This window comes from Kogia breviceps, chromosome 10 (assembly GCF_026419965.1).
Source record: "Kogia breviceps isolate mKogBre1 chromosome 10, mKogBre1 haplotype 1, whole genome shotgun sequence".
Taxonomy (NCBI): Eukaryota; Metazoa; Chordata; class Mammalia; order Artiodactyla; family Physeteridae; genus Kogia; species Kogia breviceps.
In genome coordinates this window covers 31,293,641-31,312,704 of record NC_081319.1, presented here as the reverse complement: position 1 = coordinate 31,312,704, position 19,064 = coordinate 31,293,641, and the positions used below count along the sequence as shown (strand labels likewise).

Below are 19,064 nucleotides of genomic sequence, written 5' to 3'. Positions count from 1 at the left end.
TTGCTCATTTGTTTGTTTTTTAGATTCCACATGTAGGTGAAATCATATGGTATTTGTCTTTCTGTGTTTGATTTATTTCACTTAGCCAGTACCCTCTATGTCCATTCATGTTGTTGCAAATGGCACAATCTCATTCTTTTTTATGGCCAAGTAATATTCCTTTGTTTATATACACCACAACTTCTTTAGCCATTCATGTGTTGTTGGACACTTAGGTTGCTTCCAGATCTTGGCTGTTGTAAGTAGTGCTGCAGGGGTACATGTATCTTTTCAAATTAGTGTTTTTGTTTTCTTTGGGTAAATACCCAGAAGTGGAATTGCTGGATTGCATCATAGTTCTATTTTTAATTTTTTGAGGAACCTCCATACTGTTTTCCTTAGAGGCGGCACCAACTTACGTTCCCTGCAGCAGTGCACAAGTGTTTCCTTTTCTCCATATCCTTGCCAATACTTGTTATTTATTACCTTTTTAATGACAGCCATTCTGATTGGTGTGTGGTGATCTACATTTTATTTAGATTATACCAAGTATAGGCACTTTTAGAAGAGGATTGTTTGTGTGTATGTGTGTGTGTGTGTATAGGTGTTTTTTTAAGCCCTGGGATAAATAAATGTGTGCTATAAGGACACAAGTGATAACTAATTAGTCTATTTGCTTTTGCTAGATCTAAAGCAAAACCCTGGCATTTAACAAAATAGAAACTGCAAGTGGGTAGTGCTACTGTTTTTTTATTGTGGGAAATTTCAAACATATTCGGAAGTAGAATAATGTAAACACCCACGTACCCATTGAATAGCTTCAACAATGATTCACTCCCCCTTTTTCTTCCCATGGATTATTTTGAAATAAATCATAGATATTTCATCTGCTTCAGTCTGTGTCTCTGGAAGATAATGATTCTTTTTAAAAAATACATACATATGTAGTTGTAGATTTTAATGATGCATATGCCATAGTACTGTTACCACGTGGTGGTGCCTCTTGAATGCTGTTGATTATTTCATAGCCTGGATCTCCAGCCTTGTAATAGTGGTCTTATATATTTCTCATAGGCAGGGTTCCCCTGTTTGTAGAAAAAGGTGCATTGTTAAGACAGACTATTTTTGCCAGAATTAATGACTTTTACTTTCAAATTAAGTTTTTAGTTTCAAAAAAGTAACATTACATAAGAGTCTTAATTTTTAAATTTATTTTAAAAATTCATTTTGTGTGAACATATGGGGAAACACTTTTTCCAAAGGGCATCCTTCCTTTTCTCATGCAGATTTTAAATTGTGGATGCAGGTGGCCAATTAAAAAAACACAGCTATCATTTGCTTTGGGGATTTAATACAAATAAAAGGCTTAACTCTGTGAGGCTCTTTGAAATTGAACATGTTGACCACAAAGGAAGGAACCAGAAGGTGAAATCAGGTAAGCAATATTCTATGTCAATTGGCTATCCCCATTATTCTCTAATGTGATGTCCTGATTTCTTTTCTTCACAGATCTACCCTCATCTTTTATAATATTTACTTGTTTACTTTTTTGCCTGTCTCAGTTAAAACTGTAAGCTCTTTGACGACAGGGTCTATAACTCTTTCGTTCTCCTGTGTCCTCAGTACCTAGAATAGTTTCTGGCATACATCATATGCTCAATAAATATTTGTTGAGTGATTGAACGAATGCATGGATCAGTAGATGTGTTTAACACATCTGGCAACTACTTGAATACATTTCTGCAATAGAATAATTGGGGGGAAATAGGATTCTTATTTTGAAATTATCCCCAGTGGTTCTTTCACTGCTTGCATCTATAGGGAATCGCTTAGATAGGAGTTCACGTGGGGAACAGGAACAGTCTTTTGCAGTTCATTTCGGAGAAACTGTCTTAAAATAGCATCCAAATCAGGAAAAAAGCCAAAAGGCAGAACACCATAGTGAGAGTAAACCATGGGAGTGCATCATCCTGTCTGGGGATAAAGCTCAGCACTTAACCTGCCCCAGACAGGAGAGACTGTTATAATTCTAAGACATTCAACACAGCGTAGCACTTTTCTTTTGGTAGAAATGTCAGTGAAATAAATTCCTGTTTGTACTTTTGTGTCTACAAGGCATGTTTCAAAGTAGCTTTTGTTTTAATTTATTTGAAATACCTGTAGTGTTCCTTTTTCTGCTAGGGCAAATGAGGAAAAATGTCTCTAACTGCAGTTTCAAAATTACCTACAGCAGATTAGAAAATACACTTTAAAAGGGCTATTTTGGTGGTGCCTAGAGGAGCCAGAAATGTAAGATTAGGGAGCCATATATTAGTTGTCAACCAAGTGTCATTTTAACTAACTGGAAACATTCTTCAAGGTCACTTATAATCTCACATTCTTAAAATCGCTGTGCATGAAACAGCCACGTTGCTGTACCTGTCGCCTTTTTTGCAAGGTAATGTAAGCTAGGATGGCAAAAGTTTGCAGTATTGGGTATGCAGCAGGGTCCTTGTTCCGCTGCGTAGGTCACAGGACCATGTTCATTTACTCTGTAAATGCAAAGTATCTACTCTGTGATAGACCCTGGAGTTGGGAAGGTGAAAACTCTATGCTTGTTCACAGTCACGTGGCAGGAGATAGGGAAGTGTGAAAGGGATGGCGTGCATCACCATCTTACCAAGTCTTCTGATGCTGTGGGTCAGTCATGCCCCTCATTTAGGCAAGCCTGCCCTCATATAGTGTCCAGATTAAATTCTTTCAAGATGAAGAGTAGAAACAAGTAAAAGACAAGAAAGCCCCTGTGTTCTTTGGTGAATATGAGAAATCAGGAGAGCTGGCATGTTTCCTTGTGTTGCTAGTAAAGCAGGTTTGAGCTAGATATGTCAGTGTTTCCTGACAGGTGTTAAGGCAGGGTAGGGTTTTTCTCTCGAGTACCAAAGGGCATGTGTGTTTCTTTAGACCACAGGGGCTAATCTGGAGTGACAGGATTGCTGTAGTTCTATGCCAGGATTTAAATATTAGAAAGTAGAGAGATCTAATCATTAGAAAAAGTAACACACTAGAAGTAGCTTAACTGTACTAAGCAGTAAATGTACTGTACCTTCTTTAGGTAAGTTCTTTATCTTTCCTTGTTGAGTTAAAAGGATGCCTTCCTGGAGACAGGGATTGGCCTTCTAGCTGACAACCATCTTCGGGGTAACGCTGTGTTGCAACTTTAGATAACCGTGTTAAATTAAGCTATGAGGTATGACAGGATGCAGAATTTTAAGAGCAAGTCTAACACCATGCTAAGTGTGAATGAAAGCCTGAGAGGTGCCAATTTGATGAGGTGTTAAGACACCTTTTCTGAAATTTGACTGAAGAGGTAAAAAAAACTAGACTTCATCATCTGAATTACATATCTGCATTATAGAACTTAAAATAACCTGTTGTGTAGCTATATAGAGTATCTTTGTTTTGATCATCTGTATCAAATCTGCTAGTAAATGTTCGTTCCCCAAATTCTAAATACAGGGTTTATTTCTCTACTCCAGTTAATGTAGCCATTGATATTCATAATGTTTCCCAATGAGGCTCATAGCAGAGAGTCTGGGATGCTGGCTGTAGACTGTTAGGATTTTATGAGTCCTCCCCCTTCTTCTGTTAATGAGTTCTCGTGTTCTCTCCTGGGACAGCTGGGGATCTTTTTGCCATAACCCTTGTAATTGTCATTTATTTGGCTTTCCTGGGATACTGATGGCAATGCAGCAGGCTTCTTTGTCCCAGGGGTTTTGTTCCTTGGAGAGAAGAGGGGGGAGGCATCTCTAGCAGGCAGTGAGGACTGAGAGAGAGACCCCCACCCCCAAGCTTCCTATTACCCCTGAATACCTACTGTATCAACACAAAACTTAGATTTAAAAGGCTGAAATTAAGATGGTTAAATCAGTGCAGTGATTTATCTTTTTATTTCTGTTACTTAAAAGCCACTTTGCCACTATGTGTGTATGCCCTTGTGTATGTCAAGCCATGATTTAGAGCTTGGGCCTTTCTCCAAATTCCCTTGACCAAATTCTGAGCAATGCATTTTGCTTATTACAGTTCAGACTCAGAGTTCCTACCAGGCCACACCCCTGCTCCTGGTTCCTTTTATGTATTCTCAAAATATTTTAAATAGACATGCTATGCCAAGCAATTTCTAACCTAATGGGAATCAATTAAAATGGGAAAACATGGAGGTATATTCACTGCTTGCTCTCGGCTCTCTTGCATAATTTATAATGTATTGTATTCAACTACCTGAGTATTGGTTGGTGACTTCTGAGCCCACTGGAACAGACGTTCATAGACATTTCCATCGTAACAACCAAGTGCTGAATTTAAACACTGATCGGTGAAGTCAAAAGCATCAGTTAACAAGATAGCATCCTTTCTGAGAGAAAAAAACAAAAGAGTTTGTGTTTTAGATTGCTTTTATGAAACTGATTAATCTGGGATGGTGAATAACAACACCTAATTAGAACTTGCATCATTATCCACTTTTCGAACAACTCAGCTTTTTTGTTTTTTAAGTTTTAATTTTAGATCAGTTATATAAGCACAGTATAAAGAGTCAGATAGTTCTTCAAGGCTTGTTACTGAAAATCAGCATATCCCTGCCTCTCACCTCCATTTCTTCCCCCCTACCCCTAGAGGCAATCAGTTTTAGTCTTTTAGCTGATGTTTTGGGAATTTACCTGAATGCCTCTAAATGTCTTGTTTGTATTGCTACTTCATGTTCAGTGTTGCCAGATATTATCTGTTGACTATTACAGAAGATACGGATTTACTTTAGCGCTGCTCTCCTCACCAGTACCGATCATGCCCCTCCCCATCCCCCAACCTCCGCTTCCTCCCCGTGGCCTTCTTGCCTCCCAATATAATTACAGTTTTGGCCAGACTGATATTCAGTGCTTACCTTGTTATGACTATATGTATCCTGTATGTTAGTATGACTTTGTGTATTCTGTTCACGGCGGAGCCACGTTCCCACCACACCTCTCCTGTTCTAGGGGTCGCTCTCCAGCACTTCTCTCATAATTCTTAGTGATTTCACTGTCTGTGTGGAAGCTCCTCTAAAACTTGATTTCTCAGTTCCTTGAATCTTCTCCTTCGCTGACCGTGTTCTACGGCCTCTCTCTGTCACTGTCTGCCAAGATCACCCACCAGGCCTTGTCATCCACATCTGCATCTCACCATAGTCTCAGCCATGTTTTTGTCACTGTCTCCTCTCTTTCTAGCTTACCCCCTCTACTGTTCTGACTTCTGTAATTCTTTTTTGGGGTTTTTTTTTTTTTTTTTTTTTTTTTGGCGGTACACGGGCCTCTCACTGTTGTGGCCTCTCCCGTTGCGGAGCACAGGCTCCGGATGCGCAGGCTCAGCGGCCATGGCTCACGGGCCCAGCCGCTCCGCGGCATGTGGGATCTTCCCGGACCGGGGCACGAACCCGCGTCCCCTGCATCGGCAGGCGGACTCTCAACCACTGCACCACCAGGGAAGCCCCTGACTTCTGTAATTCTTATTTTCCCTTTCAAGCGACAAAATTACTTTAACCTATGGAATGAAATATTAAAATAATTGTTCACATGCTTCTCTTCCTTTTTTAGCAGAGGATATAAAATAAAATATGTGACTGTTTGTTTACACTCTTCCCTAACCCTCGTTTCAACAGAGTATTTGAGGTGAATGGGATACTGTACTTATTTAATTCTTTCTGGATGGCCTTTAATCATTATTATGAAATGATTTTCCTATAGGGCCATGATTCTTTGACCCTCCTGGCACTTGCTGCCTATTTAAAGTCCCTCATCTACATGGTCTCACTTCCCTCATCTGTCTGAAATTCCATGGTCTATTATATTCACTCCCTCCAAACAATATTCAACAATTTTTTCTTGCTTTGTCATACTTGTTAAGCAAAACCCCATTCCTCGTTATTTCCAGTTTTCCACCGACTTTGCCCCATACCTTTGTAACAATACAAGGCTGGAAAAACCAATACTGACTGTTGTAATAAGGACTCAAGTGTGCCCTTATTGCTACCTGGCAGTCATATCACATTCTAATTCATTTACTCGTTCATTCTCTTAGATGATTATCTCCCACCTTCTCTTTGATCTTCACATCTACACTGCTCACCTCCCCATCTGTCTTAACCTAGATGACTTTGAGTCCTATTTCACTGGTAAAATAGAAGTGGTAAGAAGAGTTCCACAAGTTCCCACCCATGCTTTTAAACATATGGGGTTTTCTCTCATAGTACAGATAAACTGTCCAGGTTCCCAGCTCAGACCAGTCCCTCCTTGTCCACTAGATGCCTTCCCCTGCTGCCTAGTAGAGAGCAATGTTCCAGAAGTCCTCCTGCCTTTCCCCTATAACGTCAAAATTCCCCTCTCTCCCGGATCATTTCCATCAGTTTACAAACAAGCTGTCCTTTCTCCCACCTAAAAACAATCATTTGATTCTATTTCCCTCTCCATCATCTGACCCATATCTTGGCTCTGCTTTGTGACAAAACTTCTTGAATGTGTTCTGCTTGTTTATGCTTGCTCTGTCCAGTTCTTTTTCTCTGCCTCTTCTCCTCAGCTAGATCCATTCAGGTTTTCACTCCCACCACTCCACTGAAACAGCTCTTGTCGAGGTCATCTCCTCATCATCTTTGGAGGGTCCCAAGACTCCGTACTTGGGCCTCTTCTCTTCATACACTCACCCCTTGTGATACCATCCTTCGCATGTCTTTAAATACCAACCATATGCCAGTGACATCGAAATTTATCTCTCCAGTCTCTCCTGCTTACTAACATCTTACTTGATTTCTAGCAGGCTCTTCATACTTGATGTATTCAAAACCAAACTCCTGACCTTCTAGACCTTCTATCCATCCTGCCCAAAGCTGGCCCTCCTGTAGTCTTCCCCGTTTATAGTAAATGGTGACTCTGTCCTGCCTCCAAACCTGAACTCCTCTCTGTCTCTTACATTCCATATCTAATCTGTCAGCAAATCTTGTTCTACCTTCAAAATATATCCAGACTTCTATCACTTCCCACCACCTCCAGTGCTATCACCCTGGTCCAATCCAGCAGCATCTCAGCTGGATTATTGCAGCAGCCTCCTGACTGGACTCCCTGCTTTTCACTCTTGTCCCCCTCCCGAGTCAATTCTTAATATTGACTGGAGTGATCCTTTAGAAACATACCTCAGATCTCCTCAGACTGTGTCTGTCCTATGCTCAGAAGCTTCCTTGTTCTCACACAAAGTCAAAGTCTCACGTCTTTGCAGTGACCTACACCCACTCCGTTGTCGTTCCCAGTACACCCCTAGTTCTCTGACCTCTATTCTCATTCTCCACCTCAGTCATGCCACTCCAGCTGCTGCGGCCTCTTCTCTGTTTGCTGGATGGGCGTGCCAGGCACGCTCTGGCTTCCAGCATTTGTACTTCTCCTTTGCCTGGAATGCACTTTTCCCATCCAACCACATGGCTCCTCTCACCTCCCCGCCTTCAGATCTTTCCTCAGACATCACTCTCCCTGAGAGGCCTTCTCTAACCTATTTGAAACTACAGTCCCCCACCCCCAGCATTCCCATCCCCCTTCCCTGCTATCCTTTTCTTCGTAGCGTTTATTACCACTTTGCGCACTATATGTTTGACTTATTTTGTGTATGTGTATTTGTTCCCTCTCCTCTAGTCTGTGGCCTTTTCAATCTGAAACTCATATCCTTCATTTGAGGAGTATTTTCTTGAATTATTTTGTTAATGATTTGCTCCCTTCTGCTTTCTTTGTCTTCTCTTTCTAGACCTGTTCTTTAGATGATGGACAGTTAGGGTCAGTCCTACTATTTTTATCTTCTCCTATTTTTGTCTTCTTGCCTTTTTGCTTTCTTTCTGCGAGATTTCTGCAGCTTTGTCTTCCAGTCCTTCAATTGAGCTTTTCATTTTCACTATCATTAATTTCATAGAGCTCTTTTGTTGTTGTTGTTGTTCCCTGAATATTACTTTTTTTTTTTTTTTTTTTTTGCGGTACGCGGCCCTCTCACTGTTGTGGCGTATCCCGTTGCGGAGCGCAGGCTCCGTACGCGCAGGCTCAGCGGCCATGGCTCACGGGCCCAGACGCTCCGCGGCACATGGGATCCTCCCGGACCGGGGCACGAACCTGTGTCCCCTGCATCGGTAGGTGGACTCTCAACCACTGTGCCACCAGGGAAGCCTGAATATTACTTTTTAAGAAATGACATTCTTGTTTTGTGGTTGCCATATCTCCTCTTAACTCTTTGAGGATATTACTGATCTTTCAAAAAAGTTCTCTTCTCCAGGAAGATTCTTTTGTGACCCTCCAGTTGCTTTGCTCTTGCTTGGTCTCTGTCTTTTATGTCAGAGGCTTTCCTCAGGTGTCTGGTGATCCCTGAGTGTCTGATCTTAGCTAAGAGTGGGGCATTAACTAGCTGATTAGAAGTCTGGGTGTGCTTGTCAGTGTGGGGTTCCCTATGGGGTGAACTGGGTATACCATTGGGGAACCTCAGTGTCAGTGCCTTTACTTCTTTCTCCTTTGGACTGGTCACATTCTCTAGAGGAGGATCATGTTATCATTTTCCTGCAGGACACTAGCCTGGCTGCCAGTTTGCTGGGAACCAGTGGGAGAAGAGGGCTCGGGGAGAGGGCTGTCAGCATTGGTCTATAAACATTTATTCAAGCCCCTGTTTTCTGTAGGATAGCCTGATGTTCTTCATCTCCAACTATGCCTGATGTCCCCTAGTCTGTAGACCCTCTGTTTACCCTTCTGCCAGGGTGCAGGCAGGGAAAGCCTTAAAACTACTCAGACAGGAGAAGGGGAACTGGGGATTCAACTCCTTCTGAAATAGACTTCCAACCCATCCTGTCACTTTTACCTTCACCCCCATTGCCAGAGGTACCTGGTGCTGTAGTTCTTGAGGTTCTTTGGTGGCACTTGATTGCTTCTTGGCTTTTCCTACTTCTGGTTTATGATTCAGTTTATTCAGTTCTGCTAAGTCACTGTTTGTCCATCTACTCTTCAAATTGCATGTTTCCTCTCCTGTTCTCTTTCTTTGTGGGTTAATGCCTTTTAAAATTTAAATTTTTATGGGTTTATGCCTTTTTAAATTAATTTACTGACATTTTAGTAGGGTTTCAGGAGGGAACAAAAGTAAATGCATATGTTCAATCTGCCGTCTTTGCCTGGAAGTCTCCCACCTGAGATTTTATGACCATTTAAACAACTAAAAACTGTTTTGGTCAGTTAATTACCATAACACAGAGAGCTGGTTCTTAGTGTCACTTAGAATGGTGTGCCATCCTTCATTTGTCATCTCAGAAATATGAGGGTGATACTGCATAATCGCATGGAACACAGAACTGTTTAAAGCATGGAGTCTGTTACATACCTAATTACCCTGCAGTAGTCGGAAGGTTACTTAGGAACCATAATGTGAGTAAATCAGTTTGTGGGTTTGATGCACGCATAAGTTGTCTATTTGTGTCAGTTACGTCTTTCTTGTCTTGAATTGTAAGCCTCTGGGGCCAAGGGAAGCACTTAGCATGCTGTTGGAGATTTTAAAAATCATGCTTATAGGTATTAAGGTGATCTTTTGTGTTTCATTATCACTGGCAGTCAGGGCTAGAACATTATTGTCTTCATGTGCTTTTAAATGCCAAACGTTTCAGAAAGTTAGATACACTTGGGCTTGAACTGTGCAGTACTCAATCATGCTATTAACGGTTCCCACCACTGGATTCTCTATATTAGGGAAAGTTTAATACCCAGGGCATAATTATATCAAATGTAGTTTTTGATAATTTTTAAAGATTTAATTGAACAGACATTTACTGACCACCAACTATCTGTTAGGTGCTTATTTGGAGTCATATGTAACATGTTGCATATTGTTAGAAAGAAAAAGAACCTGGTCTAGTTTTTTTTTAAACCTTCTTCATGAATATCTTATTTTATAAAAAAATTCAAATCTTTATTTATTGGCCGTGCCGTGTGGGATGCGACATCTCAGTTCCCTGACCAGGGATCGAACCCATGCCCCCTGCAGTGGAAGCGCAGAGTCCTAACCACCGGACCGCCAGGGAACTCCCCTTTCTTTTTGTTCTTAGTCTTGTTGATAATGTGAACTATTGGAGGTTCTAGGGGAAAAGTCATACACACGTGTGTCATACCACATCCAGCCCCCAACATACACAGCAAGCATCCTATTTTTTCAGAAAAGGTTGTGTTCTCAAGGTAGCTCATTTTCCATCTTATGGACAATGGTTACTAATTAGTATTAATTTCTGTTTCTTGCAGTACCCTTGTCATGTTGGGGCTTTGGTTTTTATATGTTTTTAAAGTGATCATTTAGATTATATATAAAGTGACAAGATGAAAGTATTGCATTAGTATGTCATGACCCTATACGGCACCGCATTATGCTTCATATACAAACTATATTATTGTGTTACAAATCAGTATGTGAATTACTAGATTTTAAAAATGTCATCTTGAAGCTGAGGGAGTATTAAAGTGAGCTTAGTCAACTAAGCATATTCAACAAAGATAAGGATATATTTGAAATAAACAATAGCCCAACCTTCAGTTTAACATACAGTTTAAGAGCACATGCTCTGGAGGCAGATAGGTCCTAGATTGTGCCCAGACCCTCCTCTGGCTAATTGTGTGACCTTGGGCCCTAAGCCTGAATTTCCTCCCCTGTAAAATGGGGAGCGTAATAGTATCCACTTCAGAAACCTATCAGGGTTAAATGAGATGATGTATATAAAAGCTTTTGGCATAGTATTAGCTAAGACCAAAGCTCATTAATGTTATTAATTAATACATATTAATATGTAGTATGCTTTTATTCATATTCTGTAGATTCTGTCATTTCTGGACAATGTTGAAGAGTTCGATTGAGGTAGCTAGATAATTTATTCTTAAGCATTTTTAGTTGTGATTTTTCCCCCATTTTTTCCTTTCATTAATTCATAACGCTTTACGTTGGTGTAACGATGATGTAAACCTGTCCAGGGCTGGTGCTGCTTTTGCCAGACCCCCATTTAACAAGGTTTTAGAGTTGAAGGTTTTGGAGTTTGAAGCGAACAAAGGGCTTAGGGTGAAGGGCAGCCACTCACCGGATGAGGAGGAGCAGGTCCAGGTAGGCTTTTCTCACCATATCTATTTGGGCCCCGGATAGGAAGCCATCATGGAGAAAGTCGCCTGTGTTAGTCATGATGCCGTGTAAAGCATAGAGATCACAGAGGCGTTTGAGCACCTGCTGAATTGCTGGTTGATTTTCCAGTTTCTCCAGAGCTTCTGTAAAAATCTTCACAGTGACATAGTAGAGATGTGCCTAAAAGACACAAAGATGCATTAGCCTCTGATTTCTGCCTCGACAAGTCATCCTGGAAGCTTGGCAAAACTGCTGGAATAAGCTTGCTGTGGCCATGTGTTTCCCAGCAGGCTGACAAGAAGCTGCCTTTCTACTATCTCACTGCGTCTAACTGAGCCTTTTTGACCGGGGTGTGTACATGTGTGTGTGTGCACGCATGTGTGTGTGCACGTGCTGGGGGCTGGTGGGCTCTGGAACTTGGCCCTTAGTTTCCTCATTTTCCTTGGGCCAGTCAAGCAGGTTTGAAAGCAGAGAGAGAGAATACAGCAGTATTGGAGGCTGACCTGGGGACAGTGGAGGACAGCACTGCTTTTCTCAAGAAAACAGCTACTTATTGTCTGCCGTGTTTAAGGCAGTGGCTCTGTGTGTGTGTGTGTGTGTGTGTGTATGTGTATGCGTGTGCGTGTGCCTAGAAGTGAGAGAATAGAGGTTCAAGATGTACACGAAATTTATCCCAGCTAGACTGTAAACTCCTTGAGGTAAGCTATTTAGCCCATATACAACAGTCCGGCTTTGTTGGTGGTTGAAATAATACTTTGATGCTGGTTGGTAAGTGACCACTGCCCTCAACTGGCGAGAACCCCCTCTGCCGGGCTTCTTCCCAGGGATGCCCCCTCCTCCACACAGACCAGCAACTAAAGGTTTAACACCCGCCCGACCCAGCAGGAGGCTTTCAGGACCCTGCCTCCCTTAGGTCTGAAGTCCTGTCTGATTGGTGGGTGTTCCCGCCCTACTGGTTATTAAACCCTTCTCCCTAAGACAAATGCACATTATTTTTATCTGGTAGGATATACGAGTTCTATGGGAGGAGAGAGAAAAGGAGAGCATATATATTAGGTCTTCCCAAATTTTTATGTGCATACAGATTACCTGGGGATTTTGTCAAAATGCAGATTTCGGAATAGCTCCCCAGTAATGCCCATCCTGCTGGTAGTGACTTGAAGTAGCAAGGCTTAGAGTGTCTCAAGGGATCAAAGGAGTTTACCCGAGGGGCAAGGAATGAGGATAAAGTCATTCTAGGCAGGGGAGAACTGCACGGGCACAGGGCTATACTTTCAGGAGGCTGCAGCAATTTAAGGGTAGGTGAGGTGATGACAGGGAACTGTGAAAGTTAGGGTGCATGGGCAATTGGGACCCAGGTTGATGAAGGGCTGTGAATGACATGATTGGGATTTTATTCTGTGGGGGTTAGGGGGCCACCAGAGTCTTCAACAGGCCAGTGACCTGATGAGGTTTCTCACTTGGAGTGGATCTGCCTTTCCCAGGGAGGCCTCACATGGGTGCTAACAGTGCCACCTGGACCTGGGGTGCTCACAGCCATGCTGGGTTTGCAGCATTTGGAGATGGAAAAGGAGAAGATGTGCTCTGCTGCTCCTGCTGGGTCAAACAGCCCTTGGTGTTCAAACTGGACCCAGTTTGGCAAAGCTGGTGAGCCTCACTTTTTTCACTTAGGCCCTGTTTCCCTTTTCTAATCCGAGAGCCACGTCCTTAAATTCTCAGGGACCCGGGTTTAAGAGTGGAGTGATGAAGAGCTGCCCAAGGACCTCTGCCTCACAAAGCAGGAGGAGGAGAGAGAGGAAGGTGGCCTCTTCCTTTGGGGAAAGGCTGAGCCAAACCTTGGCACCATGCTCTGAACACAGTGAACTTTATTTATTGTGTGTGTGTGTGTGTGTGTGTGTGTCTGTTTCAGTCTTGCTTCCTGCCTAATTTAGGGGTGGGGGTGGGATGTGTAGCATTTATAGCCTAGGTGGCTCTTTAAGTTGTACAGGTATTAACTCATTTAATCTTCACAATAATCCTACAAGTTAGGTACTATCAGTAGCTCCATTTTGCAGATGAGGCCTCTGAGGCATCGAGAGATTAAGTTCCTTGCTTGCCCAAGCATTGGCTGGTGAGTGGTAGCAGTGAGATCCAAACCAGGGTAGTCTGCCTCTCGGTTAAGTTTGTACCGTTAACCGCTGTGCTGTGTTGCCAAAGCCACCAGAGACTGAGGTGAGATTATCATGGGCTGCGACCAGAACTTAGGCCAGGGTCCGCTCCTCCTGGTCCACCCCTCTGCCACTGTTCCCCAACCCCCTCGTGTTGCTGTCACTCTACCTACACATTTGTGGTTTCCAGATGAGACCCAGTTGGGTACTTGAGGTTTCTGTAGAGTAGGTGGCCTCCCAGAGCACAAAGACCAGAAAGCGCAGATTTCCCTGTGCATTATGACTTTAGAGACTCGGCTTGGGCACCACCTTCCCAGGAAGCCGCTCATCCTTAAAACTGAGGTTACGCTTACTTTCCCTCTCAGGGTCATTTCATATGACGTAACCCTGGCAAGCAGTGTCTGGTGCATTTGAAGGCCAGGCATGGGTTTGGAAAGCAGGCGAATAATGGGCAGGTGTGGTTCCTTTTTAGGTGTTTGGTGAGAGCACAGCCTTTGCTTACCCTCTTCTGTGTTGACCGGACATTTAACACAGCAGGGGGTGACTCTGTGGTGGCCGGAGCAGAATGGAGGGTGGCAGAGTTAATACCAGCGCCAGCCGATGTGATGGAGGTGGCAGGTCACCAGCTGGCGCTCATGCCCAGCCTGCCTGACCAGCCCTGCCCCGCCCGCCCCATGAGGGCTGCTGCAAAACGCTTCTGGGCTCCCCTGTTCTAGCCTGCTCTTTTCGGGGCCTGATGCCTGAGGACTGAAGGGAACACCTTGGTTTTCCAGCTGTAGGTAGGGCCAGAGTCCCAGCTGCCTAAGCTAGAGCTCAGCAGTCATTCCTACCTCCTTCCCACTGCATTGCTCTCTGAAGCCCATCCCTTCCTTCTACACCCTTAATATCTCTGCATCTACCCACTTCTCTCTGTGCCCTCTGGCAGATTCAGGGTCTGGATCACCCTCAGCCCTTGCCCAGACTGTTGCTCCTGCTCTGTACTGGCCTCTGTCTAGCCTCCAGTCCATTCCACCTCCTGCAGCCTGTATGATCCTTCTAGAATGAAACTGATCGCTTCGCTCCTCTGATACAAACCCTGCAAAGGCTTCCCACTGCAATGAAAAACAGAAGCCAGACTTCTCACAGTGGTGCAGAAGGTGCCAGGCCTTGCCTATCTTTCCTCCTCCCCTATCCTCCTTCCTGTCCTGGTTTGTCTTCTTCCTTTAGGTTCTCCTTGGGAGGATGTACATTTCCTCCCAAGCACGGTGCCTTTTCTTGCCTCCTCCTCCTGCACCTCCTGATCCCTTTGCTGAGACACCTTCCTGGCCAAAGCCACAGCGTCCACCCCTTGCCTGGTTAATTTCAGCTCATCCTTGCAGTGTTGGCCTATACGCCACTTCTGAGAAGGCTTTCTGACTCCTCAAGGTGGGTAGACTTGCACCTGCTCTGGGATGTTGTGGCAGCCTGTATTTCCCCGTGACGGTGCTTTCCTGATTGCAGCCGTCTGTGGACACTGTTGAGCCCCCAGTACCCAGCCTGATGGCTGATGTTGAGTGGGTGCTCAAATATTTGCTGACTGACTGTGAATTATGTGCACACACAAAACATAGTGGAAATGGAATCAGACATCTAAGGATTGCCTGTGGGGCAAAGGAGAGACTTGACCTGCTTTTCTATCTGGGAGGAAATATTTGAACAACCTGAAGCAAATCCAATAACACTGCCTCATTACACTTTTTCCCTAAGAGCTGCCAGTAAGATTGCTTTGGAGTTAAGTCCTTTAATTAAAATACCCTGGACTAAAGCCTTGAAAGTAAAATGAAGGCAGCCACTGAGCAGGGCTGGGGAATAATGGCAGAGTTCAGATTTTCTCAGCAGGACAACGGGCTGGGGAAACAAAACAGGTCTCTTTCAGCTTTAGCTGATGGGCAGCTCACCTTGGCGGCCTGGAGATGTATGACAGTGGTCTGGTTCCATGCCTCGTACCTGTCAGCCCCAGATTGCATGAGAGTCTGTAAATGATGCACTGAGTCCTTTATGAGCCTAAAGGAGAAAGAAGAAAGGCTCTGTTTCTTGAACAAGTGGGGAAGAGATGGATGGCATTTGGTCCCAGCCTGCCTGGGGTCCCACAGAAGTAGAAATAATACCAATTTATTGACCATTTGTTTGTGTTACAAACCTAAATACTTGATAGACATTATCTCTTTAACCCTTTTAAGGGTAGGCATTCCCAATTTGCAGTGGGGAACACTGAGTCCTAGAGAGGCTAATTAACTGGTCCAGGGTCACATAGCTAATGAGTGGAGCTGTTCTTAACCTCCCATCTGTAAAGCCTCAGGGCCCTGGGCCAGACACCATCCCTTCTTTCTAATGCAGACTCCATCCTGACACCAGTGTTTTCAGGCCTTTCAACTGACTGACTTCCTATGGCCGAGCAAGGAGAGTGGTTTTCCTCTAAAGGCTGGTGAAGCCTGTCAGTCCCCCAGTCTGCTCCAAGTTCTACCAAAGGGACCTTAAAAGAAAAGAAAAGAGGAGAAAAGAAAACCAATCCTTGTTCTCCAAACCACGAAAGTAGTAATTTGCCATTTAGTTAACCTTTATTCTTTTTTTTTCTATTCCCTGCCCATCCACTCATGACCCTTGGAATTTGTATGCAAAACAAACTGTTTTTTAAGCAATACTTATCTTGCTTTGTCATGGGATAGATAAGCACGTCACATTGAGTTCTAAGCAAAAAGCAATATTCAGCCGTCCCTTTGTATCTCTGGGGGGATTGGTTCCAGGACTGCCATAGATACCAAAATCGAGATGCTGAAGTCCCAGTATAAAACAGTGTAGTATGGTCACCCTCCTTATTCACAGGTTCTGCATCTGGGGATATGGAAGACCAACTGTGATGACATTTTAATTACCCTGAGCAGCCTTATTTTGCCTGCCCCACTGCTCCAACTGAAATGTTAGTTCTGTGAGGCCTGGGCTTTTGTGGGTTTTTTTGCTGCATTGGATCTTCGTTGCTGTGCGTGGGCTTTCTCTAGTTGCAGCGAGTGGGGGCTATTCTTCGTTGCGGTGTGTGGGCTTCTCACTGCGGGGGCTTCTGTTGTGGAGCATAGGCTCTAGGCGTGCGGTCTTCAGTAGTTGTAGCACACAGGCTCAGTAGTTATGGCTTGTGGGCTCTAGGGGGCAGGCTCAGTAGTTGTGGCACATGGGCTTAGTTGCTCCGTGGCATGTGGGATCTTTCGGACCAGGGCTCGAACCCATATCCCCTGTATTGGCAGGCGGATTCTTAACCACTGTGCCACCAGGGAAGCCCGAAGCCTGGGCTTTTTATCAGACTGGTTTACCGATAGATCCCTAGTGCCTGGAACAGTGCCTGGCAGATTATAGATACTAAATATTTGTGGAAAAACATAACTTAATGTCCCAATTTGCTTGTGATCTTGAAATAACTATTAACCATCCCTGAGACCACAGGTTGGGATATAAGACCTCATATTATATACTGAAACTATTTTTTCCAGGTTGTTTTTGATGTTTTAGTTGGGGAGGGGCTCAGAAGGTTTCCTTTCTAGGTAGCTAAATCTCTCCACCTTTTCCATGATGGTGTGTTTATTCCCAGCCCCCTGGCATGTTTGGACATTCCTGACATACAGTAAGTGTCCAACAGTATTTGCTGGATGACAGAATGGAGGAGTCCTTGGTCTTGTCTGTGTTACCTGGAGCCTACTAGACCCTGGAAATAAACATATACTATCCCTTGTTATAGTCACATTTTTTTTTTTCGGTACGTGGGCGTCTCACTGTTGTGGCCTCTCCCGTTGCTCCAGACGCGCAGGCTCAGTGGCCATGGCTCACGGGCCCAGCCGCTCCGTAGCATGAGGGATCTTCCCGGACCAGGGCACGAACCCATGTCCCTTGCATCGGCAGGTGGACTCTCAACCACTGTGCCACCAGGGAAGCCCATAGTCACATTTTTAATACTGGATTTTTTTTAAGAAGATGTTGGGGGTTGGAGTTTATTAATTCATTAATTTATTTTTGCTGTGTTGGGTCTTCGTTTCTGTGCGAGGGCTTTCTCTAGTTGTGGCAAGCTGGGGCCACTCTTCAACGCGGTGCGCGAGCCTCTCACTATCGTGGCCTCTCGTTACGGAGCAGAGGCTCCAGATACGCAGGCTCAGTAGTTGTGGCTCATGGGCCTAGTTGCTCCGCGGCATGTGGGATCTTCCCAGACCAGGGCTCGAACCCGTGTCCCCTGCATTAGCAGGCAGATTCTCAACCACTGTGCCACCAGGGAAGCCCTATAGTCACATTTTGGAAAAATATTTTTAGATTGTGGGATATTTCGAATATGTGAGCGCAGTTGTCCCTCTGTATCCACAGTTTCCACATCTTCAAATTCAACCAAGAATCAAATATTTGGGGAAAAAAAATTCTAGAAAGTTCCAAAAAGCAAAAATAGTATTTGCTGCATGCTGGCAACTATTTACATATCATTTACATTGTATTTACACCTATTTACATAATATTTACATTTTATTGGGTATTATAAGTAATCTAGAGATGATTTAAAGTAAATGGGAGGTTGTGCATATGCAAATACCTACACATAATATTGCAAATCTGCAAATATCCCATTTTATAGAAGGGACTTGTGCATCCTGGGAGTTTGGTATCCGCAGGGGTCCTGGAACCAATCCCCTGCAGATACAGATGGATGACTGTATTGCTTTATTTATTAGTATTTATGTACCAATACATATGTAGTATTTACATATGGGTACATTCTTTGTATTGCAAACCACGGTGAGAACCCAAAGATTTTAAAAATTCCTTGCACTGTCTAGAGAGGTGATGTCTTCCTACTGTCTTGACCAGGATGGGGAAGTGATAGTGGTCCATGGCTGATAGAGAATTCTCCTTTCTGCCCCTGGTGGCAGGAGCTGAGAGGACTGAGGAGGTTGGGGAAGGGGGTGGGTTTTGGAAGAGTATCCTAGAATGTCCACCCAGCCAATCCCAAAGGCCTTAGTGGGAAGAAGCCTGCCCCCAGGTGGGATGGTTGATTTCTGAGCTTGGCTCACCTGGCTGCCACGTGTGCCCAGGCCGTGGTGTAAAGCTCTGGGTGGAGGAAGTCGGCTGCATTTTGGGCTGGGCACTTGGCCAGGTCAGGTGCAGTCAGGTATGCAACAGACTGAGGGAGAGACGTCTGTGATGTGGACTCCTGAGCCTTCAGGTAGCTCTTCACCAGAAACCTGGGGGGCAGGGGTACCAGCAGGTGAGAGGGTGGGGAGCCCTGAGGGACAGCCCAGCACGCCTCTCCCAGCGTCATGCACTCTTATGCTCCCCGTGGGAGAACCAGGGCCACCCACTTGCTTTCCCAGGTCCCTACTGATAGCTACTCTTCACTCAAAAGCCAAATTGCGTCCGAGGCTGTAGCTCCTTTCACAGTGAAATGGAGCTGGAGCTGTAGACCGCAGACATTGTCAGATCATGAACATAAACTCTTTCGGTACCTGAACAAACAGAATCTTTTCTCTTGGTTAAGATCTTGTGATTCGGGGATTTATGATGAATTGTACAGTGATGGCAGAAATTAAGTTTTCTTAGCTCATAAAAGGATAGATGTAAGATTGTGAGCATGTATAGGAGAACTCCAGGTGACTGTTAGCTTCTTCCTTGTGCTAATCCAATGGTTAGCAGCTCTGGGTCAGACAATCCTGGATTCCTCTGCAGCTCCACGCAGACCTGTGTGACTTCACTTCCCTCAGCCTCAGTGCCTCCATCTCTAGATGAGGATGGGGT

The 19,064-nt window shown here is 44.2% G+C and overlaps 1 protein-coding gene across 4 annotated transcripts in view; it reads right to left on the bottom strand.

Moving 5' to 3' along the window:
- Nucleotides 1–713: 713 nt before the first annotated feature.
- ACOX2 (acyl-CoA oxidase 2) overlaps nt 714–19,064 on the bottom strand; it is a 37,342-nt gene continuing 18,991 nt past the window's right edge. For all 4 annotated transcript variants that reach the window (XM_067043788.1, XM_067043787.1, XM_059076221.2 and 1 more), the window contains 5 exons: nt 18,344–18,514; nt 15,206–15,311; nt 11,105–11,322; nt 4,237–4,369; nt 714–1,064 (listed from right to left, as the gene is read on the bottom strand). In XM_067043788.1, coding sequence (XP_066899889.1) covers nt 1,002–1,064; nt 4,237–4,369; nt 11,105–11,322; nt 15,206–15,311; nt 18,344–18,514 — 691 coding nt within the window. In that variant the 3' untranslated portion in view covers nt 714–1,001. The remainder of the gene's footprint in view (nt 1,065–4,236; nt 4,370–11,104; nt 11,323–15,205; nt 15,312–18,343; nt 18,515–19,064) is intronic.